General features: G+C 39.7%; 1 protein-coding gene across 8 annotated transcripts in view; it reads right to left on the bottom strand.

Moving 5' to 3' along the window:
* LOC147353752 (zinc finger protein 607-like) overlaps positions 1–24,306 on the bottom strand; it is a 47,361-nt gene that overhangs the window by 5,305 nt on the left and 17,750 nt on the right. For 5 of the 8 annotated variants that reach the window (XR_015145822.1, XR_015145821.1, XR_015145824.1 and 2 more), the window contains exon 5: positions 21,211–21,321. Coding sequence is in view for 5 of the 8 variants with exons in the window: in XM_086352123.1 (XP_086208249.1) it covers positions 21,211–21,321 (111 nt within the window). In the remaining 3 variants the exon portion in view is untranslated. Of the gene's footprint in view, positions 1–15,569; positions 21,322–24,306 lie in introns of those variants that run through there. The other 3 variants (XM_086352120.1, XM_086352121.1, XM_086352122.1) reach the window with 1 other exon arrangement.

Genomic DNA, 24,306 nt, shown 5'->3' with positions numbered 1-24,306 from the left:
ACTATCTCTCAGGCAACAGGTTAAAAATATGACAGCTTGCAATACGGTGACCCACTCAGTTCAGTTCAGTTCAGTCGCTCAGTCGTGTCCGACTCTTTGCAACCTCATGAACTGCACCACGCCAGGCCTCCCTGTCCATCACCAGCTCCTGGAGTTCACCCAAACCCATGTCCATTGAGTCGGTGATGTCATCCAACCATCTTATCCTCTGTCATCCCCTTCTCCTCCTGCCCTCAATTTTTCCCAGCATCAGGCTCTTTTCCAATAAGTCAGCTCTTCGCATGAGGTAGCCAAATCAGTCCTTTCAATGAACACCCAGAACTGATCTCCTTTAGGATGGACTGGTTGGGTCTCCTTGAAACCCAAGGGACTCTCAAGAGTCTTCTCCAACACCACAGTTCAAAAGCATCAATTCTTCAGCGCTCAGCTTTCTTTGTAGTTCAACTCTCACATCCATACATGACCACTGGAAAAACCATAGCCTTGACTAGATGGACCTTTGTTGGCAAAGTAATGTCTCTGCTTTTTAATATGCTATCTAGGTTGGTCGTAACTTCCCTTCCAAGGAGTAAGCGTCTTTTAATTTCATGGCTGCAATCACCATCTGCAGTGATTTTGGACCCAGAAAATAAAGTCAGCCACTGTTTCCACTATTTCTCCATCTAGTTGCCATGAAGTGATGGGACTGGATGCTATGATCTTAGTTTTCTGAATGTTGAGCTTTAAGCTAGCTTTTTCACTCTCTTCTTTCACTTTCATCAAGAGGCTCTTTAGTTCTTCTTCACTTTCTGTCATAAGCATGGTGTCATCTGCATATCTGAGGTTATTGATATTTCTCCCGGCAATCTCGATTCCAGCTTGTGCTTCATCCAGCCCAGTGTTTCCAATGATGTACTCTGCATATAAGTTAAATAAGCGGGGTGACAATATACAGCCTTGACGTACTCCTTTTCCTATTTGGAACCAGTCTATTGTTCCATGTCCAGTTCTAACTGTTGCTTCCTGACCTGCATATAGGTTTCTCAAGAGGCAGGTCAGGTGGTCTGGCATTCCCATCTCTTTCAGAATTTTCCACAGTTTATTGTGATCCACACAGTCAAAGGCTTTGGCATAGTCAATAAAGCAGAAACAGATGTTTTTCTGGAACTCTCTTGCTTTTTCAATGATCCAGCCGATGGTGGCAATTTGACCTCTGGTTCCTCTGCCTTTTCTAAAACCAGCTTGAACATCTGGAAGTGCACGGTTCACGTATTGCTGAAGCCTGGCTTGGAGAATTTTAAGCATAACTTTACTAGCATGTGAGATGAGTGCAATTGTGCAGTAGTTTGAGCATTCTTTGTCATTGCCTTTCTTAAGGTTTCCTTAATAATTAATCCATATGAAATGATGGAAAACAATATTGACTCAGTGAAGACCAAGGTAGGTTTCAAAAGTATGCAGTCAAATGCTCTACCACTGAGCTATACCCACAGTGTACTAAAACACACACACACACACACACACACACACACACAAACCCCAAACAAACAAAAAGCAGATTTGTTGTATACTATTAAAGTTAGGCTGGTATTAATTCAAACTCGGCTGTCATAAATTTAAGATGCTCATTATAAATACCTCAAGATAACAATTAAGAAAACAACTAAAAAATAGAGAAAAAGAAATGAGAAAGGATAATCAAACAGGACAGCACAATCAATTAAACACAAAAAGAAGGCAGGAATGGAAGGATCAAGGAATAAAAAAGACAAGACACACAGAAAACAAATGGTAAAATGGCATAAGTCCCTCCTAATCAGTAAGTACTTCAAATTTAAATGGATTAAACTGTTCACTTAAAAGAGACCGGCATAATGGATTAAAAAAAGAAGAAAAGGCATGGATAATGTATAATATAATATACTGTTGAAATTAAGACACAAGCTATGTTGTTGGACTTTCAGGAATTGAAAACGAACTTTAAGCTGTGAGTTAAAAATATCTCAGTGCCCATGTTAACTATAACATCAGCAAAGAAAGGGATAAGAATACCACCTACAAAAGAGGGCTGTTTTGAAGACTATAAACCATCTAAATGTTGCAGGAAGGGGGATCCTTTTGCAAGGATTATCCCCTATTTTAAAAAATGAATGCCATATGTAATTTTAAATTTTCTTGGGTATCATTATCTACAACTATTAAGAAGATGATTTTTTAAAATATTTATTTGTATTCAGCAGGTCTTAGTTGCAGCGTGTGGGATCTAGTTTCCCAACCAGGGATGTAAAGGGGGTTGGGGGGCTCCAGCATTGGGAGCTAGGAGTCTTAGCCACTGAACTATCAAGAAAATCCCATATGAAGATGATTTAACATTATATCATGGCCATTTTTCCTTATTACGAATAAGTTTCATAAACAGAAATTTTATTATCTACATAATATAGTCTCATGGATGTCATGGGAGTTTCTTAATCATTCTCATTATCTTGATCACTAATTTTGTACAAAACTCTCCCAAGATACAACAAATTTTTATTCTAGATAAAAACCCAGGTCTAAATCTTTTGAATTGTGTACACCTTTGAAAAATGGAAATTACAAATATATATAGCGATTATCTATAAAATTTGGGGAGTTATGGTTCCCTCTATACCCATAAATTCAAGCAAAAGAACTTTGGTTAAGAACTAGTCAACTGAGTTCTGGCTCAGTCGCTTAACTAGCAAACACAAGTCATAATTAACCTGACATTTTTCTTGCTTCTTAGCTACAGAAACCTGCAGGGAAATAATCAGAGTCACCACACGCTGAGTATTTATTATTTATTACAATACACCCTCTGTGGCTCCATCGGTTGCGACCTCATACAGAAAACCAAAATGAAATAAGAAGAGGGTGCTCACAGTAGGTTAATGTCTTCACAGCTCAAGAAACGTTGTCATCCTCAAATGTACCAATGAACCCAGAAACAACTGTCCCAGGAAGGAACCCCATTCTTAGAGTCTATCCATTCCTTCCTAGAATCGTGACTCGGGGACAATCCCTAATTTAAAATTCCCATACTAAAAGCCAGTCTGTACCTTCTTACCAAAACCCTTCATCGAGGGCTTAGCATCTGGTTTCCCACTTGGAGTGATTTCTCTGTGGCAGTCGTAGGTGCTGACAGGAGAGGAAGCAGGAGGGAGCTCAGAGCCATGGGTCACTGAGATATTCACCACGAGGCTACCGCAATTCACGTTCACATAAAGGACATGCACCTTTGATCCCCGTCAGGCAAGGATAACCAGGCACCTCGTCCGGGCTCGAAATGGCACCCACCGCCGTGGAACTGCCCCGTGGCCCTTCGCACGGAGCAAGGCCTCTCACAGCCACGCAGCCGTCCAGACTTTCTCTCAGGGCTGCAACCACCCTCCCCGCTGCTCAAGCGCCCACAGGACCGAGGGGGCTGGGGGATTCCTACGACTGCGCTCGGGGCGCCCACGCTTGGAGCGCCTCCAGAAATTCCACTCACCTCCACTCACCGCCTTCCTCCGGCTCGGGCTACCTGTGCACAGTCGTTTCTGCGGCGACTCATGCCGGGTTCTTCCTCGGAAAGGCGCCACTCGCGCGCAGCGCGCAACAGGGGCACGGAAAAAATACCTGAGGTCGAAGACACCTCGTCGACTGTGGGAGCTACGGTCTGGCTTAGGAAGTCCCAAAGCTAAGCCGCCGCTCCCAGCCCGCCCGGAGAATTCTGAGACCACCGGACTGCGCGTGCGCACCGCTGATCTCTGCCCGCAGCTCTCGGTCCGACCTGAGGCCGAGGCTAAGCTGAGTGGTTCCCAGGGTTAGGAAGAGGCGACCCCCAGTGGCTTGACACCGCACCGAATTCTGAAGAGATGACTGCAGAGATCATATTTTACGAGGGCTCAGGACTATGTGTGAAGGTCCACCCTGTTGAGTCAGTGATGGGACGCCCAAGGTCATAGAGCGCCTGACAGGTAAGCACCCGAACGTGGGTTCATAATCTACCCATGCTGTACGTTTGTGTATGTATTTGTGTGTGTATGCATGTTGGAGTGCACATATCTTTCTAAAATTCCAGTTACACCTGAAATGTTACAGATGCTTAGCATATTTCCATCTTATTTTGTTTTTAATCATTTATTTCATTTTTGGCTGTTAGGTCTTCTCCATTGCTTTGCACCTTCATTGTTGCCCACGAGGCTTTCTCTAGTTGCTGTGCTTCTGCTTCTCACTGTGACGGCTTCTCTTGCCGCTGGTGGGTTCAAGGGCTCCCTGGCTTCAGTAGTTGTGGTGCAGGGACTTGGTTTCCCCGTGGCATGTGGTATCTTCCCCAACCAGGGATCGAACCCGTGTTTCTGCATTAGGAGGTGGATTCTCAACCACTGAACCACCAGGGAAGTTCCTGTATTTCCATTTTAGAACTGAAGCTTCTGAGATCAAAACAGACACAAGTTACACTGTTTAGTGGCAAAGCCATGTTTCCAGGTCTTATTGGATAAAGTGAGACTACCTTTTAGTGTATTCTCATTGTAGACAAGGAGAGAGTAGCTTTGGGTCCTTTTCAAGATCACTGACTTCAGGAATTGCGGTCTATAGTAATTCTTTTCTGGAAGGGGCATACATCATCATGTCATGTTAAACATCAGGAGAACTAGATCGCATCAAAATCATATTCAGTTAGTTGATTATTTATTCCTTCCTTGAGAGCCAGATAATCTAAGACTCAGGGGTCCCATTAATATCTGGAATTGGAAAAAAGTACCCAGGACTAAAAGGGGATATTGGGTAAGTTTCATAACATTTTCTATCTTAAGTGAAGAAAAATGAACAAGGGGACAGATACAGAAGCATTAAATTGAAGTTATTTTCCCAACACAAGTTTCCACCACGTCTCAAGCATAGAAATTCCTGATCAGATCAGATCACATCAGATCAGTCGCTCAGTCATGTCTGACTCTTTGCAACCCCATGAATCACAGCACGCCAGGCCTCCCTGTCCATCACCAACTCCCAGAGTTCACCGAGACTCACGTCCATCGAGTCAGTGATGCCATCCAGCCATCTCATCCTCTGTCATCCCCTTCTCCTCTTGCCCGCAATCCCTCCCAGCATCAGAGTCTTTTCCAATGAGTCAACTCTTCGCATGAGGTGGCCAAAATACTGGAGTTTCAGCTTTAGCATCATTCCTTCCAAAGAAATCCCACGGCTGATCTCCTTCAGAATGGACTGGTTGGATCTCCTTGCAGTCCAAGGGACTCTCAAGAGTCTTCTCCAACACCACAGTTCAAAAGCATCAATTCTTCAGCGCTCAGCCTTCTTCACAGTCCAACTCTCACATCCATACATGACCACAGGAAAAACCATAGCCTTGACTAGATGGACCTTTGTTGGCAAAGTAATGTCTCTGCTTTTTAATATGCTATCTAGGTTGGTCATAACTTTCCTTCCAAGGAGTAAGTGTCTTTTAATTTCATGGCTGCAGTCACCATCTGCAGTGATTTTGGAGCCCCCCAAAATAAAGTCTGACACTGTTCCCACTGTTTCCCCATCTATTTCCCATGAAGTGATGGGACCAGATGCCATGATCTTCGTTTTCTGAATGTTGAGCTTTAGGCCAACTTTTTCACTCTCCACTTTCACCTTCATCAAGAGGCTTTTTAGTTCCTCTTCACTTTCTGCCATAAGGGTGGTGTCATCTGCATATCTGAGGTTATTGATATTTCTCCCGGCAATCTTGATTCCAGCTTGTGTTTCTTCCAGTCCAGTGTTTCTCATGATGTACTCTGCATAGAAGTTAAATAAACAAGGTGACAATATACAGCCTTGACATACTCCTTTTCCTATTTGGAAACAGTCTGTTGTTCCATGTCCAGTTTTAACTGTTGCTTCCTGACCTGCATACAAATTTCTCAAGAGGCAGATCAGGTGGTCTGGTATTCCCATCTCTTTCAGAATTTTCCAGTTTATTGTGATCCACACAGTCAAAGGCTTTGGCATAGTCAAGAAAGCAGAAATAGATGTTTTTCTGGAACTCTCTTGCTTTTTCCATGATCCAGCAGATGTTGGCAATTTGATCTCTGGTTCCTCTGCCTTTTCTAAAACCAGCTTGAACATTAGGAAGTTCATGGTTCACATATTGCTGAAGCCTGGCTTGGAGAATTTTGAGCATTACTTTACTAGCGTGTGAGATGAGTGCAATTGTGCGATAGTTTGAGCATTCTTTGGCATCGCCTTTCTTTGGGTTTGGAATGAAAACTGACTTTTCCAGTCCTGTGGCCACTGCTGAGTTTTCCAAATGTGCTGGCATATTGAGTGCAGCACTTTCACAGCATCATCTTTCAGGATTTGGAATAGCTCCACTGAAATTCCATCACCTCCACTAGCTTTGTTCGTAGTGATGCTTTCTAAGGCCCACTTGACTTCACATTCCAGGATGTCTGGCTCTAGTTCAGTGATCACACCATCGTGATTATCTGGGTCGTGAAGATCTTTTTTGTACAGTTCTTCTGTGTATACTTGCCATCTCTTCTTAATATCTTCTGCTTCTGTTAGGTCCATACCATTCCTGTCCTTTATCGAGCCCATCTTTGCATGAAATGTTCCTTTGGGATCTCTGATTTTCTTGAAGAGATCTCTAGTCTTTCCCATTCTGTTGTTTTCCTCTATTTCTTTGCATTGATCACTTTAGAAGGCTTTCTTATCTCTTCTTGCTATTCTTTGGAACTCTGCATTCAGATGTTTATATTTTTCCTTTTCTCCTTTGCTTTTCGCTTCTCTTCTTTTCACAGCTATTTGTAAGGCCTCCCCAGACAGCCATTTTGCTTTTTTGCATTTCTTTTCCATGGGGATGGTCTTGATCCCTGTCTCCTGTACAATGTCACGAACCTCATTCCATAGTTCATCAGGCACTCTATCTATCAGATCTAGGCCTTTAAATTTATTTCTCACTTCCACTGTATAATCATAAGGGATTTGATTTAGGTCATACCTGAATGGTCTAGTGGTTTTCCCTACTTTGTTCAATTTAAGTCTGAATTTGGCAATAAGGAGTTCATGGTCTGAGCCACAGTCAGCTCTTGGTCTTGTTTTTGCTGACTGTATAGAGCTTCTCCATCTTTGGCTGCAAAGAATATAATCAGTCTGATTTCCGTGTTACCCATCTGGTGATGTCCACGTATAGAGTCTTCTCTTGTGTTGTTGGAAGAGGGTGTTTGTTATGACCAGTGCATTTTCTTGGCAAAACTCTATTAGTCTTTGCCCTGCTTCATTCCGTATTCCAAGGCCAAATTTGCCTGTCACTCCAGGTGTTTCTTGAGTTCCTACTTTTGCATTCCAGTCCCCTATAATGAAAAGGACATCTTTTTTGGGTGTTAGTTCTAAAAGGTCTTGTAGGTCTTCATAGAACTGTTTAGCTAAAGCGCAGGCGGCCGCGACGGGCGCGCTAAAGCGCAGGCGAGAGGAGCTACCCCACGTCCGAGATCAGGGGCAGCGGCCGAGAGTGCCAGACTGCGACGGCGCAGGAATGGCCGAGAGGAGCTACCCCACGTCCGAGGTCAGGGGGGGCGGCCAAGAGGAGCTACCCCACGTCCGAGGTCGGGGGGGCGGCCAAGAGGAGCTACCCCAGGTCCGAGGTAAGGGGGGGCGGCCGAGAGGAGATACCCAGCGTCCGAGGTCAGGGGGGAGCGATGAGAGGAGTTACCCCGCGTCCGAGGTCAGGGGCGGCAGCCGGGAGGAGATACCCCATGCCCTTAAGCCCGAGGCCAAGGGCAGCGGGCGGGAGGAGCTACCCCATGCCCCCGCGCCTGGGGCCAGGGGCGGCGGCCGGGAGGAGCAACCCCATGCCCGAGGCCAGGGGCGGTGGCCGGGAGGAGCAACCCCACACCGTGGCTGCGCGGGCACAGGAGGGCCTAGAGGAGCTATCCCACGTTGAAGGTCTGGAAGGGCGGCGGTGAGGAGATACCCCTGGTCCAAGGTAAGGAGCAGCGGCTGTGCTTTGCTGGTGCAGCCATGAAGAGATACCCCACGTCCAAGGTAAGAGAAACCCAAGTAGGACGGTAGGTGTTGCAAGAGGGCATCAGAGGGCAAACACACTGAAACCATACTCACAGAAAACTAGTCAATCTAATCACACTAGGACCACAGCCTTGTCTAACTCAATGAAACTAAGCCATGCCCGTGGGGCAACCCAAGATGGGCGGGTCATGGTGGAGAGATCTGACAGAATGTGGTCCACTGGAGAAGGGAATGGCAAGCCACTTCAGTATTCTTGCCTTGAGAACCCCATGAACAGTATGAACAGTATGAAATTCCTGATACTCCTAAATAATTTTTGAAAACCTATTACTTATTTTTAAGAAGCCAGAATCAGAAATGTGGAACTGTAGATTTTTAGGCAGTTTGCTGTGGAAAACTCTTTCTCCAGACCTCCAAAAAAGAGTTCAGTAAGGTTCAAAGCTTCAAGGAAACTCAATTTTCTTGTGAATGTGTCCACATCTATTAGAAATATAGTTTTCTTTGATCAAAAAGTTGGATTGGGGATTTCCCAGGTGGTGGTCAAGTGGTTAAAACTCCTCACTTCTACAGCAGTGGTGGGGTAGGGGGTGGGGGTAAGGGAGAGGGGGTGGGATGCACGGGTTGGATCCCTCGTCTGGGGAACTAGGATCCTGTATGCCAGCAAAGTGCCCCCACCCCCTCCCCCCCGCCAAAAAAAAAACCCAGAAAAGGTTGGATTGGATCTTTTGGAAAATTTTAAATGAGAAGTTAGAAAAAAACAAAGCAAAACAAAGAAACAAAAAATATACTAGTTACATGGGTGTCATTTCCCTGGGTGTGCTGAGTTCTCTACTCTAATCTGAAGTGCAGAGCTCATGCTGCGACCTCACATACCATCTCCTTCTGTATGCCTATTACATCTTCTAGAGTTTTAAGTTACCAAAAATATGGAAAAACCAAAACATAATTATTTCTGAAGAATCCACTTAAAATCTTCTATTGCATTTATCTCTATTATTAGTTACAAAAATATTATCATCCCAAGTTAATATTTCTTGCTGATAAATTTTGAGACATATTATGAATTTACTGACTTTCAGTAATGTACATTCAATGTATTATACTTCATACTGATGACTCTAAAGACATGTCTGTATTAATTAAACCAACAAATTTAAACATTTTCACTCATAAAATAAAAAAAAAAAAATTAGTCCTGGGTCATGTGATCCTTTCAAACTTTAGGTTAGCTTCTGTTGTATTTAGAAATGTTTGATTTGTAAGTAATTACTTTTCTTTCAGTTCAGTTCAGTAGCTCAGTTGTGTCCAACTCTCTGCAACCCCGTGGACTGCAGCATGCCAGGCTTCCCCCTCCATCACCAACTCCAGGAACTTGCTCAAATTCATGTCCTTTGAGTCAGTGATGCCATCCAACCATCTCATCCTCTGTCATCCCCTTCTCCTCCTGCCTTCAATCTTTTCCAGCATCAGGGTCTTTTCCAATGAATAAATATAGCTCATTTACAAATTAATTTTTGCATAAAGATAGAATCAGATATCTCATAGTTTCATTTTAAAACCTACTCATGAATCAAGTATTTCAATATAAAACTTATTAGCTTATAAATAACAATTGGAATAAGTTAAGTTTACTCACTTGAGTTTAAAAAGGCCCCTTTTCCCTTTTTTTCCTTACAGTTTCAGGTTCTATTAATTGAGCCAAGGCCAGTCTCAGGCAATGTGGGTTGGGTTTGTATTTCAAAACTCTTTTCTGATTAAAAATAAATTTCTTTAATAAGAATAAATGCACTCTCACACTTAACTACTAAATTGGGGTGGATGTTATTAGCACTATAAGAAATAGCAGGCATGAGAAACAAATTTTATTAATAGTATAATAACAGTACTATTAAGACTCTTTTATATTTAATTTGAGGACATGTAACATCTTCACATCAGTAAAACCAGCTAATTTACACTAATATAGTGGGATAAAATACTATTAGGTATTTTATAGAGTATCTTTTTTCACAATACTCATATGTAGTAGGTGATATTCTACATTTATCAATGAAAAAACAAGGCATTAAGATGTCATAAACACTGTGAACTCAGTTTCATATTTTAAAAATCTGACAAGAGACCGTATGATCTAAATTTCAACAAGATACCATCTCCAAATTACATGTTTATTTTAAACCTACTCACTAATTCTTCAGCAATTAATGCAGACTAAAATCATTATGACTAAAAATAGTATATTTGTCTTTATATAGCAGAACCAAATTAATTAATCTGTTGCCTATTGTTAGAATTTTTTTAATGTTTGGTTATCCAAAATATATGTTGAATGTTCTTTCATGTCATAAATTTCTACAGATATTTCCTTGACTGCTAGAAGTAGAATTTGGGACAAAACAATCATACCTTTACTAATTACCTACAGCATGCCAGATCCTGCAATTAAAGTATTTGAGGTGATAGACTAAAATGACATAGTTTCTAAAGTGTCTCATAATGTAGTAAGATAACCTCTCAACAGGAATAAATGTATTAAGGATTAGGGGCTGCTAACAAGACATAACCTGGAAATTTGATGTAGTGATGTCATTCTTATTACAGTTACCATGATCAGATCTTAATTAAATTAAGCCTAACTGATGAGATGGGATGAAGGGAAGGAATTTATGCTGTAAGTTATACCTTACATTTTTTATTCTAATGATGTTGGATGCAAAGTGAGAGTAATGGGCTAATTTAGCAGATATCTGGAGTGTATCATGACTAACACAGAGAGAAATATTTCTGTAAAGAAGATCTGAAAAAGGATGTAGAAATGAGTCCAACATCAGTTTTTATTAAGACTCTACTCAAGGACATCCCCATTTTATAGACAGAAATCCACATGCATGAACATAATGGTTTTAATAAATGAACTTTTTTTTGGAGGATAGCTTTCTATTAAAACATAAAAAATGTTTACACACCTATATATTTCAAGTAAGGCATGGCCACTGAACCAAAAACTATGATATACTTAAAAGAACCTCCAGCAAGATCAAAGCAAAAAGATAAAAATTGTTAATATACGGGTGTATAACACTCTAGAATTTTTGTTAAGTCTAATGGTCTGTAATTCTATATTGAAATATGCAGATACTTTACAGATAGTATCATATCCTACATATGGCTTTGTAACCTGACTTTTCTGACAGTATTTCTCAAACATTTTCCATGTCCTCAATATTCTCCCTTATCATTTATTACATGGATATCTTATAATATATGAAAGGCAGCAGGTTATCTAAATCAGAATGATGAAAACTAGCTGAGCGTACAATAGAGAGCTAACTCAGAAGACCCATGTGCTCAAATACTACATTCCAAAGAAAGGCCTGTGTTAAGAGGAGATAACCTGAGTCCTTAAAACTCAACATTCAGAAAACTAAGATCAAGGCATCTGGTCCTATCACTTTGTGGCAAATAGATGGGTAAACAGTGGAAACAGTGAGAGACTTTATTTTGGGGGGCTCCAAAGTCACTGTAGATGGTGACTGCAGCCATGAAATTAAAAGATGCTTGCTCCTTGGAAGAAAAGCTATGACCAACCTAGACAGCATATTAAAAAGCAGAGACATTACTTTGCCAAGAAAGGTCCATCTAGTCAAAGCTATGATTTTTCTAGTAGTCATGTATGGATGCGAGAGTTGAACTATAAAGAAAGCTGAGCGCCGAAGAATTATTGCTTTCGAACCATAGTGTTGGAGAAGACTCTTGAGAGTCCCTTGGACTGCAAGGAGATCCAACCAGTCCATTCTAAGGAAATTAGTCCTGAATATTGATTGGAAGGACTGATGCTGAAGCTGAAACTCCAATACTCTGCCCACCTGATGTGAAGAACTGACTCACTAGAAAAGACCCTGATGCTGGGAAAGATGGAAGGCAGGAGGAGAAGGAGGGGCGACAGAGGATGAGATGGTTGGATGGCATCACTGACTCGAAGAACATGAGTTTGAGCAAGCTCCGGGAGTTGGTGATGGACAGGGAAGCCTGGTGTGCTGCAGTCCAGGCAGGCACAAAGAGTCAGACATGACTGAGCGACTGAACTGACTGACCCTGAGTCGTTGGAGTATCTGCCCTGATAGGCTATATTGGTTTGAAAGTGAAAGTGTTAGTCGCTCAGTCATGTCTGACTATTTGTGACCCTACTGACTGTAGCCCACCAGGCCCTCTGTCCATACAATTCTCCAGGCAAGAACACTGGAGTGGGTTGCCATTCCCTTCTCCAAAAGATCTTTCCGACCCAAGGATTGAACCTGAGTTTCCTGCACTGCAGGCAGATTCTTTACCATCTGAGCCACTAGAGAAGCCCTGATAGTTAATGCTAACAGTGAAAATCATGCTGAAAAACTGTTTTTGTATGACCAAAGTCCTCAGCAAGCCATATCCATTTGACCTTTATGGGCCTGGAGTTGGAACAGTTACATTCAGTTGTGTGGGCACTACAAGACCACCATGTGTGCGCATGTGTGCGCACACACACACACACACACACACATCCTGGTAAAAACTGTGAACACAAGGTTCAGATGGGCTTCCCTATTTGGCACCATGAACATGTTGTCATGTATCATTGCTATGAGCTTAAGCATGTCCCCCTGTAATTCTAATGAATCTGGAATCTTGTGCCTAGTACCTCATTACCCATATGAATGTTCCTTTTTCTGATTTAATCTGTAGCAGTCACTATAATAAACCTTAATCCTATCTTTTGAATGCCCACGAGTCCTTGTGGGGAATTTTGCAGCCCGAGTGTCTTAGCAACCCCCGCTTCCCATGGAAGCTTTGGTTGAAGACTACAGTTCATAACCAAATCTAAAATGTATTTCCAGATATATTCCTTGTATTCCATGGGGGAGGGGATATTTGAAAGAATACTATTTTGATTATTAATCAGGACATATAAATGAGCTTATAAACATCAAAAGGGAGGTGATAAAATAGTGTCACACAAATTAACTGTAAAATTGATCTCTAAAATGGTGGTATCTAGTGTGCAGCACTATAACCAAGTGATAACATTTAGCATTCAAAACACTGGAAAAAATCCAACATTGTATGCTTTCTAATGTATACAATGTCACCTAATACTACTTTGGCAAATATTCTTGCCACAAATGATCAATCAGAACCCAATAAAACATCTTGGTGTAACTTCAAATTTAATGGAACTATGAGTAGTTGGATAAACTAAAATAAGGCAAAATAACTCAAGAGGGTGAGCACCTTTTCATGTTTTGGGGTCACCTGGATCTACCTTTCGTGAAGTGCAGTTCAAGCCTTTTCCCCACTTTCATATTGATTTGGAACTCTTTATTCTGGATAGGAAGGCTTCATCAGATATATGCACTGCAAATATCTTTCCCCACTCTGTGGGTGTGGATGCTCTTGCATATTATTTTAGTGCCTTTTGACAAATACAAGTTCTTAAGTTCAATGTGATCAAATTATCAATTTTTCCCTCAGTGGCATTGTATTTTTTATATTCTATTTAAGAAATTACTAAATCAACTATATACCAATATAAAAAAAAACTTTATCACTACTTGAGAAAAAATTTACTACCTACTCCCAGTATCATAATCTATTTTTTCCCCTACAGCTTTAAGTTTATTTCAGATTTAGTCCTTCAAATCATATGAATGAGGGGGTATGTTTATGAGGGTGAGAAAAGGGTAATGTAGGCATCAAAATTTTTCTCCATACATATATTCAATTCACCCAGCAACACTTACAAGATTCTTTTCCCAACTTATAACAAAGCATTAACTCTGTCTTACATGTGTGAGCCTGTTTCTGTACTCGACAGTTCCACTGATCTATTTGTCTATCCTTGACCAAGGCTGCAGGGGAAATTGTAAGGCCACGATGGATAGTGAGAGTTGATGCCTGCTAGTACTCGTCCTCCAGTTTTGTTGTTGCTCTTATCCCTCCCCTCTTCCTCCTCCTGGTTCTTGAAATTTGTCTTACTTATTCTTCCTCATTTGCAACCTGAAGTATATTTTAGAATCAGCTTGTCCATTATACACACACAGAGCCTGACAGTATTTTGGGGAGAGTAGTATGCAATAAATATACAACTCAGATCACAGAGAACTGAAATTATTTCAACAATTTCCCAATCTACAAAGTATATATTCTTTAATTTCTTTAGGTATTACTTCATCTCAATATAGTTCATAATTTTCTGTGTAGAAGTTTTGCATGTCTTTTGTTAATTACTAGGTATTTGATTTTAATACTTTATAAACTGTAATTAAAAACATTTTAAAGTGTTTGTTTTTGGTACATATATACAATTTTAAAATATTGACATTACAGCCAGTAACCTTACTAATTTCATACATTCCCTCTAAGCTACCCGAAATCCTTTTAGATACCCTGTGTACACATAATGACAATTTTAGTTTTTCCTTTACAACCTTTAAGTCTTTTCTACTTGCTTTTTGCAATAACCCAGTTCTACAATACAATATTGAGTGGTAGTGGTGACCATGGATATCTTGTCTTGCTTTAAGTCTCAGTGGAAAGTTTTCAATATTTCAACATTAAAAAAATTTTTTTCTAGATAAAACTCTTTAATATATAAGATCCCTCTTACTCTGAGGACATGATCTGAACGATCCTAATTTTAAAAAATGTGTTGAAACTTATGGCTCAACCAAAAATTATGATCAGCTTTTATATATTGTTCCATATGCATGGGAAAATAGGTGTGTATTCAGTCATTATTGGGTATGGTATTCTATATATGTGAAATTCATTCATCACGTTACTCATATATTCATTGACTCTTTTGTCTACTTATTCTCTTTGTGTGTATTAAGAGAGGTGGATTAAAGTCCTCCACTATAATTGCCAATTTTTCTATTTCTTCTTTTTGTTGTCATTTTTGCTTCATATATTTTAAAGTTATGTTATTAGGTTTACAAAAATTTTTAATTGCTGCGTGTTTCTGAAGAGTTCACCTTTTTATTCTTCTTTATCTCTGGTTATCCTTATTTTCTTACTTAGCTTTGAGTTAATGCTTGCATGGCTTGTAGTAAAGGGTTAATACCTCAGCCTTGGTTTGCTCCAATCCTACACATTCTAAGAAGGATCTTGAGCAGTTTCTGGGAATAACTGGAATATCCCTTGGAATATCTTGCCTAAAAAGTTTTCTGTATGCCTGAGACCTTGTTTTATCAGCTTGACCAGTGTTATGAACCAGTGTTATGTGCCTCCCCAAAATTGATCTATTGAAATCCTAACCCTCAGGACCTTAAAATGTGACTGTATCTGGAGATAAGGTTTAAAAGAAGTAATTAAAATAAGGCTATTTGGGTTGGCCCTAATCCACTCTTATTAATACTAATGTCACTACAGCAAGATTAGGACATACAGAGAGACAACAGAGATGAGCACACACAGACCAAAGGCCACAAGAGGACACAGTGAGAAGGCGGTCATCTGCAAACCAAGGAGGCCGGCCTCAGAGGAACCAAACTTGATGACATCTTGTCTCCAGAACCATAAGAAGATAAAGCCATCCAGTCTGTAAATTTTTGTTGTTGTATTTTTTAAAAATACATATATCATAAATTTACCATCTTAACCATTTTTAAATATATATTTCAGTGACATTGTATGTAGTCATAACTACCATTGAACCCTATAACTCTTCATTTTTTAACACTAAAACTTTATACTTATCAATCATAATCAATAATTCCCCACTCTCCCCAAGCACTGGCAACCATCATTACAAGTTCAATGATTTTTGACCAAGTACTTCACGTAAGTAGAATCATTCAATATGCGCCTTTTGTGACAATTTACTTCATTCACCAAAATATCCCCACAGTTCATCTTTGTTTGGCACATTACTGAATTTCCTTCTAAAAGGCTGGGGAATATTCCATTGTATATATATACCACATTTAGCTTACAGACTCTTGGATTTCCTCTATGTTAGAGCTAATGTGAACAATGCTGGTATGAACAGTATATAACTAGCTCTTAAAAGAAACTGACCTCAATTATACCCACAGCTGGATCATACTTCTCTTTTTAACCCTTTGAGGAAACTACATGTTTCCTACCATGGTTGAACCATTTTACATTCCCACCAGTAGTGCAGATAGGTTCGAATTTCTCTATATCCTTTCCAACACTGTTCTTTTTCTGTTTTTCTTTTTTCCCCAATAGTAGTGATTGTAATAGATGTCAGGTGCACCTCACAGTAGTTTTGATTTGTATTTCCTTAATGATTAGTGATGTTAACCATATTTTCATGTGCTTATTCTCCATTCATATATCTTCTTTGGAGAAATGTCTATTTAAGTTTTTTACCCATTTTTTAATTTTTTAAAATTGTTGTTGAGTTTTAGAAGTTTCTCTACATTCTGGATATAACTGCTTATCAAATTTGCAAATATTTCCCCCCATTCTGTGGACTGCCTTTTCACTCTGTGCATAGTGCCTGTTTTTTCTTTCTTCCTTCAGGTGACAATGATCTACACATTCTAATGAAAAAGATACATAGTTATAGAAAAGTAATTTCCAAAAATAACCTATTGAAAATGATACTCCATTAGTTTCAATGATATTGTTTGAATGGACACTGTCTTTTGATACAAATTTTTTTTTAAATTTCATTAAGTCCAATTCTTTTGCTGTGTCTTTGATATCATATCCAAGAAAACATTGCCAAATCCAATGTCATGAAGGTTTTGTCCTGTTTCATTCTAAAGGTTCTAAGTCTTGTGTTTAGGTCCTCAGTCTATTTTGAGATAGTTGTTGTACATGACATAAGGTAAGGGTCCAGCTTCATTCTTTTCAGTGTAGACATCCAGTTTTCCCAGCTCTAGTTTTTGAAAAAGGGTACTTTCCTCATTGAATGGTCTTGGCTGCTGCTGCTGCTGCTGCTAAGTTGCTTCAGTCATGTCCGACTCTGTGCGACCCCAGAGAGAGCAGCCCACCAGGCCCCCCCGTCCCTGGGATTCTCCAGGCAAGAACACTGGAGTGGGTTGCCATTTCCTTCTCCAAAGCATGAAAGTGAAAAGTGAAAGGGAAATCACTCAGTTGTGTCCGACTCTTCGTGACCCCATGGACTGCAGCCTACCAGGCTCCTGCGTCCATGGGATTTTCCAGGTGCTGGAGTGGGGTGCCATTGCCTTCTCCGGAATGGTCTTGGCAGCCTTGTCAAAATCACTTGACTATATATGTAAGGGTTTACTTGTGGGCTCTCTATTCTATTCCACTTGTGGATATGTCTGTCTGTATGCAAATACCACACTGTTTTGATTACTAAAGTTTCATAGTAAATTTTGAAATCAGGAAATGTGAGTCCTCTAGATTTGTTCTTTTCAAGATTGTTTTGGCTATAGAGGTCCTTTTAAGATTCCATTTGAATTTCAGGGTGGGTTTCTGTATTTCTGCAAAGAGCATCATTGGGATTTTGATTGGGATTGCTTTGAATCTGTAGATTGCTTTGGGTAGCACTGGCATTTTAATAACATTGTCTTCTAATCTATGAACATGGGATGTTTCTCCATTTATTTATGTCTTCTATAATTTCTTATTTTGTAGCTTTCATTGTACTTTTACTTCCTTGGTTAATTTCACTATTTCATCCTTTTTGATGCTATCATAAATGGACATGTTTTTGTAATTTCCTTTTGTTTTTTGTTAATGTACAGAAATGCAACTGATTTTTACATGTTGACTTTGCATCCTGAAACTTTGCTGAGTTCATTTACCAAATCTAACAGATTTCTTTTGTAGTCTTAAGGGTTTTCTACATATAACATCATGTCACCTATTAACAGAGATTGTTTTACTTTTCCCTCTCCAATTTGGATGCCTTTGTTTTTCTTGCATAATTATCTGCTGAGACCTTTCAGTGCTGTGTTGAGTAGAAGTGGTATAGTTGAATAGAAGACATGCTTGTCTTGTTTCTTGATGTTAGATAAAAATATTTTCTTTTATCAAGTATTATGCTCAAAATTCTCCAAGCCAGGCTTCAGCAATACATGAAGTGTGAATTTCCAGAAGTTCAAGCTGGTTTTAGAAAAGACAGAGGAACCAGAGATCAAATTGCCAACATCCGCTGGACCATGGAAAAAGCAAGAGAGTTCCAGAAAAACATCTATTTCTGCTTTCTTGACTATGCCAATGCCTTTGACTGTGTGGATCACAATAAACTGTGGAAAATTCTGAAAGAGATGGGAATACCAGACCACCTGACCTGACTCTTGAGAAACCTATATGCAGGTCAGGAAGCAACAGTTAGAACTGGACATGGAACAACAGACTGGTTCCAAATAGGAAAAAGAGTATGTCAAGGCTGTATATTGTCACCCTGCTTATTTAACTTATATGCAGAGTACATCATTGGAAACGCTGGGCTGGAAGAAGCACAAGCTGGAATCAAGATTGCAGGCAGAAATATCAATAACCTCAGATATGCAGATGACACCACCCTTATGGCAGAAAGTGAAGAGGAACTCAAACGCCTCTTGATGAAAGTGAAAGAGGAGAGTGAAAAAGTTGGCCTAAAGCTCAACATTCAGAAAACTAACATCATGGCATCTGGCCCCATCACTTCATGGGAAGTAGATGGGGAAACAGTGGAAACAGCGTCAGACTTTATTTTTTGGGGCTCCAAAATCACTGTAGATGGTGATTACAGCCATGAAATTAAAAGACGCTTACTCCTTGGAAGGAAAGTTATGACCAACCTAGATAGCATATTCAAAAGTAGAGACATTACTTTGCCAACAAAGGTTTGTCTAGTCAAGGCTATGGTTTTTCCAGTGGTCATGTATGGATGTGAGAGTTGGACCGTGAAGAAAGCTGAGTGCCAAAGAATTGATGCTTTTGAACTGTGGTGTTGGAGAAGACTCTTGAGAGTCCCTTGGACTGCAAGGAGATCCAACCAGTCCATTCTAAAGGAGATCAGTCCTGGGTGTACCTTGGAAGGACTGATGCTAAAGCTGAAACTCCAATACTTTGGCCACCTCATGTGAAGAGGTGACTCATTGGAAAAGACTCTGATGCTGGGAGGGATTGGGGGCAGGAAGAGAAGGGGATGACAGAGGATGAGATGGCTGGATGGCATCACCGACTCAATGGGCATGAGTTTGGGTGAACTCCGGGAGTTGCTGATGGACAGGGAGGCCCGGCGTGCTGTGATTCATGGGGTCGCAGAGTCGGACTGAGCAACAGAACTGAACTGAACTGATGTTTCCTATTGGTCTTTCATATAGCTTTTATTATGTGGAGATTATTTCATATATACCTTTTGTTACAATGGAGATGATTTCCTTCTATTCCTATTTTGTTGAGTGTTTTTATTATAAAGGGGTGTTGAATTTTGTCAAGTGCTTTTTCTGTGTCAGTTGACATGATCGTGTTTTCTTCCTTCATTTTGCTGATGTGCCATATTACATTGGTGAACTTTCCTATGATGAACCATGCTTGCATTCTAGGAATAAATCCATTTGGTTGTGTATAATCCTTTTAATATACTGCAGAATTCTGTTTGCTAGTACTTTGTTGAGGATATTTGGATAAATGATCATAAGAGACATTGTTCTGTAGTTTTCTTTACTGTAGTGGTTTTTTAATAGTTTTTTTAATAGGGTTGTGCTGGTCTCATAGAATCAGTTAGGAAGTATTCCCTCCTCTTCAACTTTTTTGAAAAGTTTGAGAAAGACTGGTATTAGTTCTTGTTTATATTCATCAGTGAAGCCACCAGGCCGAGGACTTTTCTTTGGTGGGAGGTTTCTATTTTTCTTTTTTCCTTTTTTGGCTATGCTGCATGGCTTGCTGGATCTTAATTCCCCAACCAGGGAACTGGAGGCACTTATGGATGGCATCACTGACTCGATGGACGTGAGTCTCAGTGAACTCCGGGAGTTGGTGATGGACAGGGAGACCTGGCGTGCTGCGATTCATGGGGTTGCAAAGAGTCGGACACGACTGAGCGACTGATCTGATCTGCTTTGCAACCTTGGCCAAAGAGCTTGGTCACTCAGTGAATAGTAACAAAAGGGGAATGCCATAAAAGATTTGTTAATATAAAGTACAATATAAATTCTCTGGAGGTGAACAGTATTTGGGTCATAACTGAAAAACTTCAAACATCGCTTGAATTCCAAGGAGTTCCTAAATTATTTGATGCCTTATAAGAACTGAACCATATAAAATCCTTCTCACACTCTCTTCATTACAAGTTGTATAATTCCACTGTCTACTATACATATATCCCACAAAGTCTCTCTCCAGTGTGAATTCTGTGATGTACCTTAAGCATTGAACTAAGCCTAAAGGACTTCCCACATCTGTGGCATTCAAAGGGTTTCTCACCAGTATGAATACTCTGGTGTACTTTAAGGCTTGAACTGAGCCTAAAGCACTTCCCACATTTGTTACATTCAAAAGGTCTCTCACCACTGTGAATACTCTGATGTCGAGTAAGTCGTCCATACACACTAAAGGCCTTCCCACATGCCTCACATTCATACGGTTTCTCACCAGTATGAAATCTATGGTGTATAGTAAGTTGATGGCTACTCCTAAAAGCCTTCCCACACTCCTTACATTCATAGGGTTTCTTACCAGTATGAATTCTCTCATGTCTAACAAGATGTGAAGCATGACTAAAGGCCTTCCCGCAGTCTTTACATTCATAGGGTTTTTCACCAGTATGAATCCTGTCATGTTGTATGAGGTTTGAGGCTTGACTAAAGGCCTTCCCACATTCCTTACATTCATACGGTTTCTCACCAGTATGAATTCTCTGATGTATTTTAAGTGTTCCAACATCACTAAAGGCCTTCCCACATTCCTTACATTCATAGCATTTCTCACCAGTATGAACTCTGGCATGTTGAGCAAGGTTGGAGGCACGACTAAAAGCCTTCCCACACTGTTCACATTCATAGGGTTTCTCACCAGTATGAATTCTCTTATGTACTTTAAAGTCTGTAAGACGACTAAAAGCCTTCCCGCATTCCTCACATTCATACGGTTTCTCACCAGTATGAATTACTTGATGTACTTTTAAGTCTGTAGGACGACTAAAGGCCTTCCCACATTCCTTACATTCATACGGTTTCTCACCAGTATGAATTACTTGATGTACTTTTAGGTCTGTATGACGACTAAAGGCCTTCCCACATTCCTTACATTCATATGGTTTCTCTCCATTATCAATTCTGTGATGTAGAGTAAGAGATGAACGTTTTTTATAAATGTATGCTTTTCCATTGCTGGTTATTTCACATCTTGAGTCCAAATCTAAAACAAATAAGAAAAAAGTTCCTTTGACCACCAAACAAAACATTTTATAGAATTAAGAGAAAAACTGAAAATTTCACCCAGTAAAGATGGTTTAAAGAACTCTACAATACAGTTATAAAACTTGAAAATTTAAAAGGAGGGCTCAGAATAAGTAAGTTTATGCAGTACAGTGCTGGTAAATGTTTAACAGCCAACTCTACAAAGACACACACCTAACACATCCAGCCCTGATTTACAGTGTTTGCCAATGTCTATGGTGTAAACAGTGCCACCACAGGCAATTTCAAGCTATCAATGTAATGAAACTGAAACTAGACTTATGACGATATGCAAAATCTCGTCCCTAGACAGCCAGTATCAGCCATCTCTAAATACTATTTCCATCTAAAATATAAATATGTACATATATAAAACTTCAAAAAGCAAATTATTTATACCTGATCAGTCTTCAATTACAATTCCCCTAAAAATATGCATTTCCACCACTGTGACACTTTCCCTCTGTGCAGAGCACATGTGCTTTTATTTATTCTTCATAATAAATTAAGATACTGAGGGTCTTTGCTTAGTTACTCCTCCCCTGACACTTTATTATTTATCATCCTTATAGATGTTCAATCTCATTCATTCCTTCATAGCTTTTCTCAGGTCCTCTCTAGCTTTCCTTTTTAACCAAGGCCAACCATTCTGGTCAAGGCTTTACCCTGATGGTAAAGTATCTGCCTACCAATGCAGGAGACATGGATTCGATCCCTCATTTGGGAAGATCTGCTGAAGATGGAAATAGCAACCCATTCCAGTATTCTTGCCTGGGAAATCCCAGGGACAGAAGAGCCTGGCAGGCTACTGTCCATGGGGGTAACAAGAGTTGGACACAACTTAGCGTCTAAACATCACATCATCATCATCAACCATTCTGGTCATCCCCAGAAAAGTCTGTCAATCAGTTCTCTGATATATACCAGGTATACATACAAGTCATGTAGTATTTTGAACATTTAGGGACTTTGGGCAAAAGAGGGAACTTGAATTATACAAAAGAGTCTAGAAGAGCACCAAGAATTATATGAAAAATAATTAGCAGTTGGGGGCTCAATGATAAAAGTCTCTGTGAAGTATCTTGATCAAAATACAAAGGGTTTAATGAGGAGGCTATGAGTTGAGGGCAAAAAATATTTTCTTGTAACTAGCGTATGGTGTGGTATGTGTATAAAAACTTGAAAGAATATTAACAACATGCTTCAAAATTGATAACAATGGAAATTAATAAATACTAGCAACCAAAAGCACTTTCATGTGGAAATGAAAATGCCTTCTAGAAAAATGCTAGATCACTATGGGAAGAAAAAACTAAAATAAAAGAATTCCAATAAATGGACCACACAGAAAACAAACCCATATCTGAATCTTGGGCATTGTTTCACCAGGCAGAGAACTGAAAACCTAAAATAATTATCTCTACAAAAAAGTGATTTGAAACTCAAAGCCTAATATGTAAAAAATAAACAACAAACAACAAAGTAGAGGGAGGAAGTAAAATAAAGATAAAAGTAGAACATAATGAGTTAGAAAACAATAGCATTAACAAATAAAGAGCTGGTGTTTAAAAAAAAATCATTATATGAAGTGTTACATAAATCAATTTAAAAAGACAATTAAAAACAAATGATAATATGAGGAAAACAAGAATCATCAGAGGAATTAAAAGAAACAGGAATTTATTTAAACTGTAAGGTATAATTTGTATGAATTATACTACATGACTACTTTTGAAAGTATGGATTACTTTCTAGGAAAATTTATCAAAACTGACCACAGAAGAGAAAGCCTAAACCAATCAGATGCTACAGAAGAAACAGAAAAAAAGCTGCCAGAAAAAAAAAGTAATAAACATATTTTAACACCTGTATTGTAATTTCTCAATATCTAGATCTAAAAAAATGGATACAGCATAGCTGAACAAAGGGAAAATTTAGGCTCTTATGCCAAAAAGGAAGAATTCAAAGGCTTAGAAAGTTTAACCTGGCCAAAAAATTTAAAAAATAGTGGCATAAAAATGATTGTGACAGGTAAAAACCATGCAATAAAAAGCAATGAATCAGCAATGATACAAGAGAAAAAAATTGTTTCTCATCATTAAATAATTCTAACTGAAGAAGTTCTAGTACCAGTATGGCATCATGAAGTTCCTGTGGCCTGCCCCCTTTCTGACTGATTTCAACAATTAACACTTGACAAAACACAAAAACATTAAGGCTGTAAATGAATCAGGAGGGCTTTGGAACGGAGTCAGACTTTACAAAGCAGCCGAGACTGAGCTGAGTTTCTTGCCTAACTCACTCTCATGTCCGTGTTTCAAGGGCAGGTCCCAGTTATTGTGGGGTAAGCATGGCCTACAAAACTTCCAAAATAAACTCCACAATATTTCTGGCTATAAGAACAATAAGAGGGAGCACTGCCAAAGAGGGAGCACTGCCAAACTAGAAAGCAAGGGGGGAATGCTGGGACAAAAATAGCCAGAAAAGATTTCTTAATTTGGTATTTGGGTATGTGAAAGTGAAAGGCACTCAGTTGTGTCTGACTCATTGCAACCACATGGACTATATACACCCCATGGAATTCTCCAGGCCAGAATACTGGAGTGGGTAGCCTTTCCCTTCTCCAGGAGATCCTTCCTACCCAGGGATCAAACCCGGATCTCCTACATTGCAAGCAGATTCTTTACCAATTGAGCTATCAGGGACGCCCATCTGGGTGTGGATCAGTACAACATTCACCCTTACCAACAATGACATGTGCATGAGGATATAAATCAGTGTGGCAACACTATACCTACAAACAATTTGAAAACCTCTCCCCGAAGAAAATTACAAGCACAAGTGATTTCACTGGTGAACTGTTTCAAATACTTAGTGAAGAGGTACTACCAATTCTAAACAAACATAGGAGTGAATCACTCTATGTAGCTAGTTACTGTGATAC

The sequence above is a fragment of the Bos grunniens genome, chromosome 18 (genome assembly GCF_055505025.1).
Source record: "Bos grunniens cultivar Pamir isolate PY7600 chromosome 18, Bosgru_T2T1.0, whole genome shotgun sequence".
NCBI lineage: Eukaryota > Metazoa > Chordata > Mammalia > Artiodactyla > Bovidae > Bos > Bos grunniens.
The sequence above is the reverse complement of the archived record's forward strand: the minus strand, read 5'-3'. Positions and strand labels throughout refer to the sequence as shown.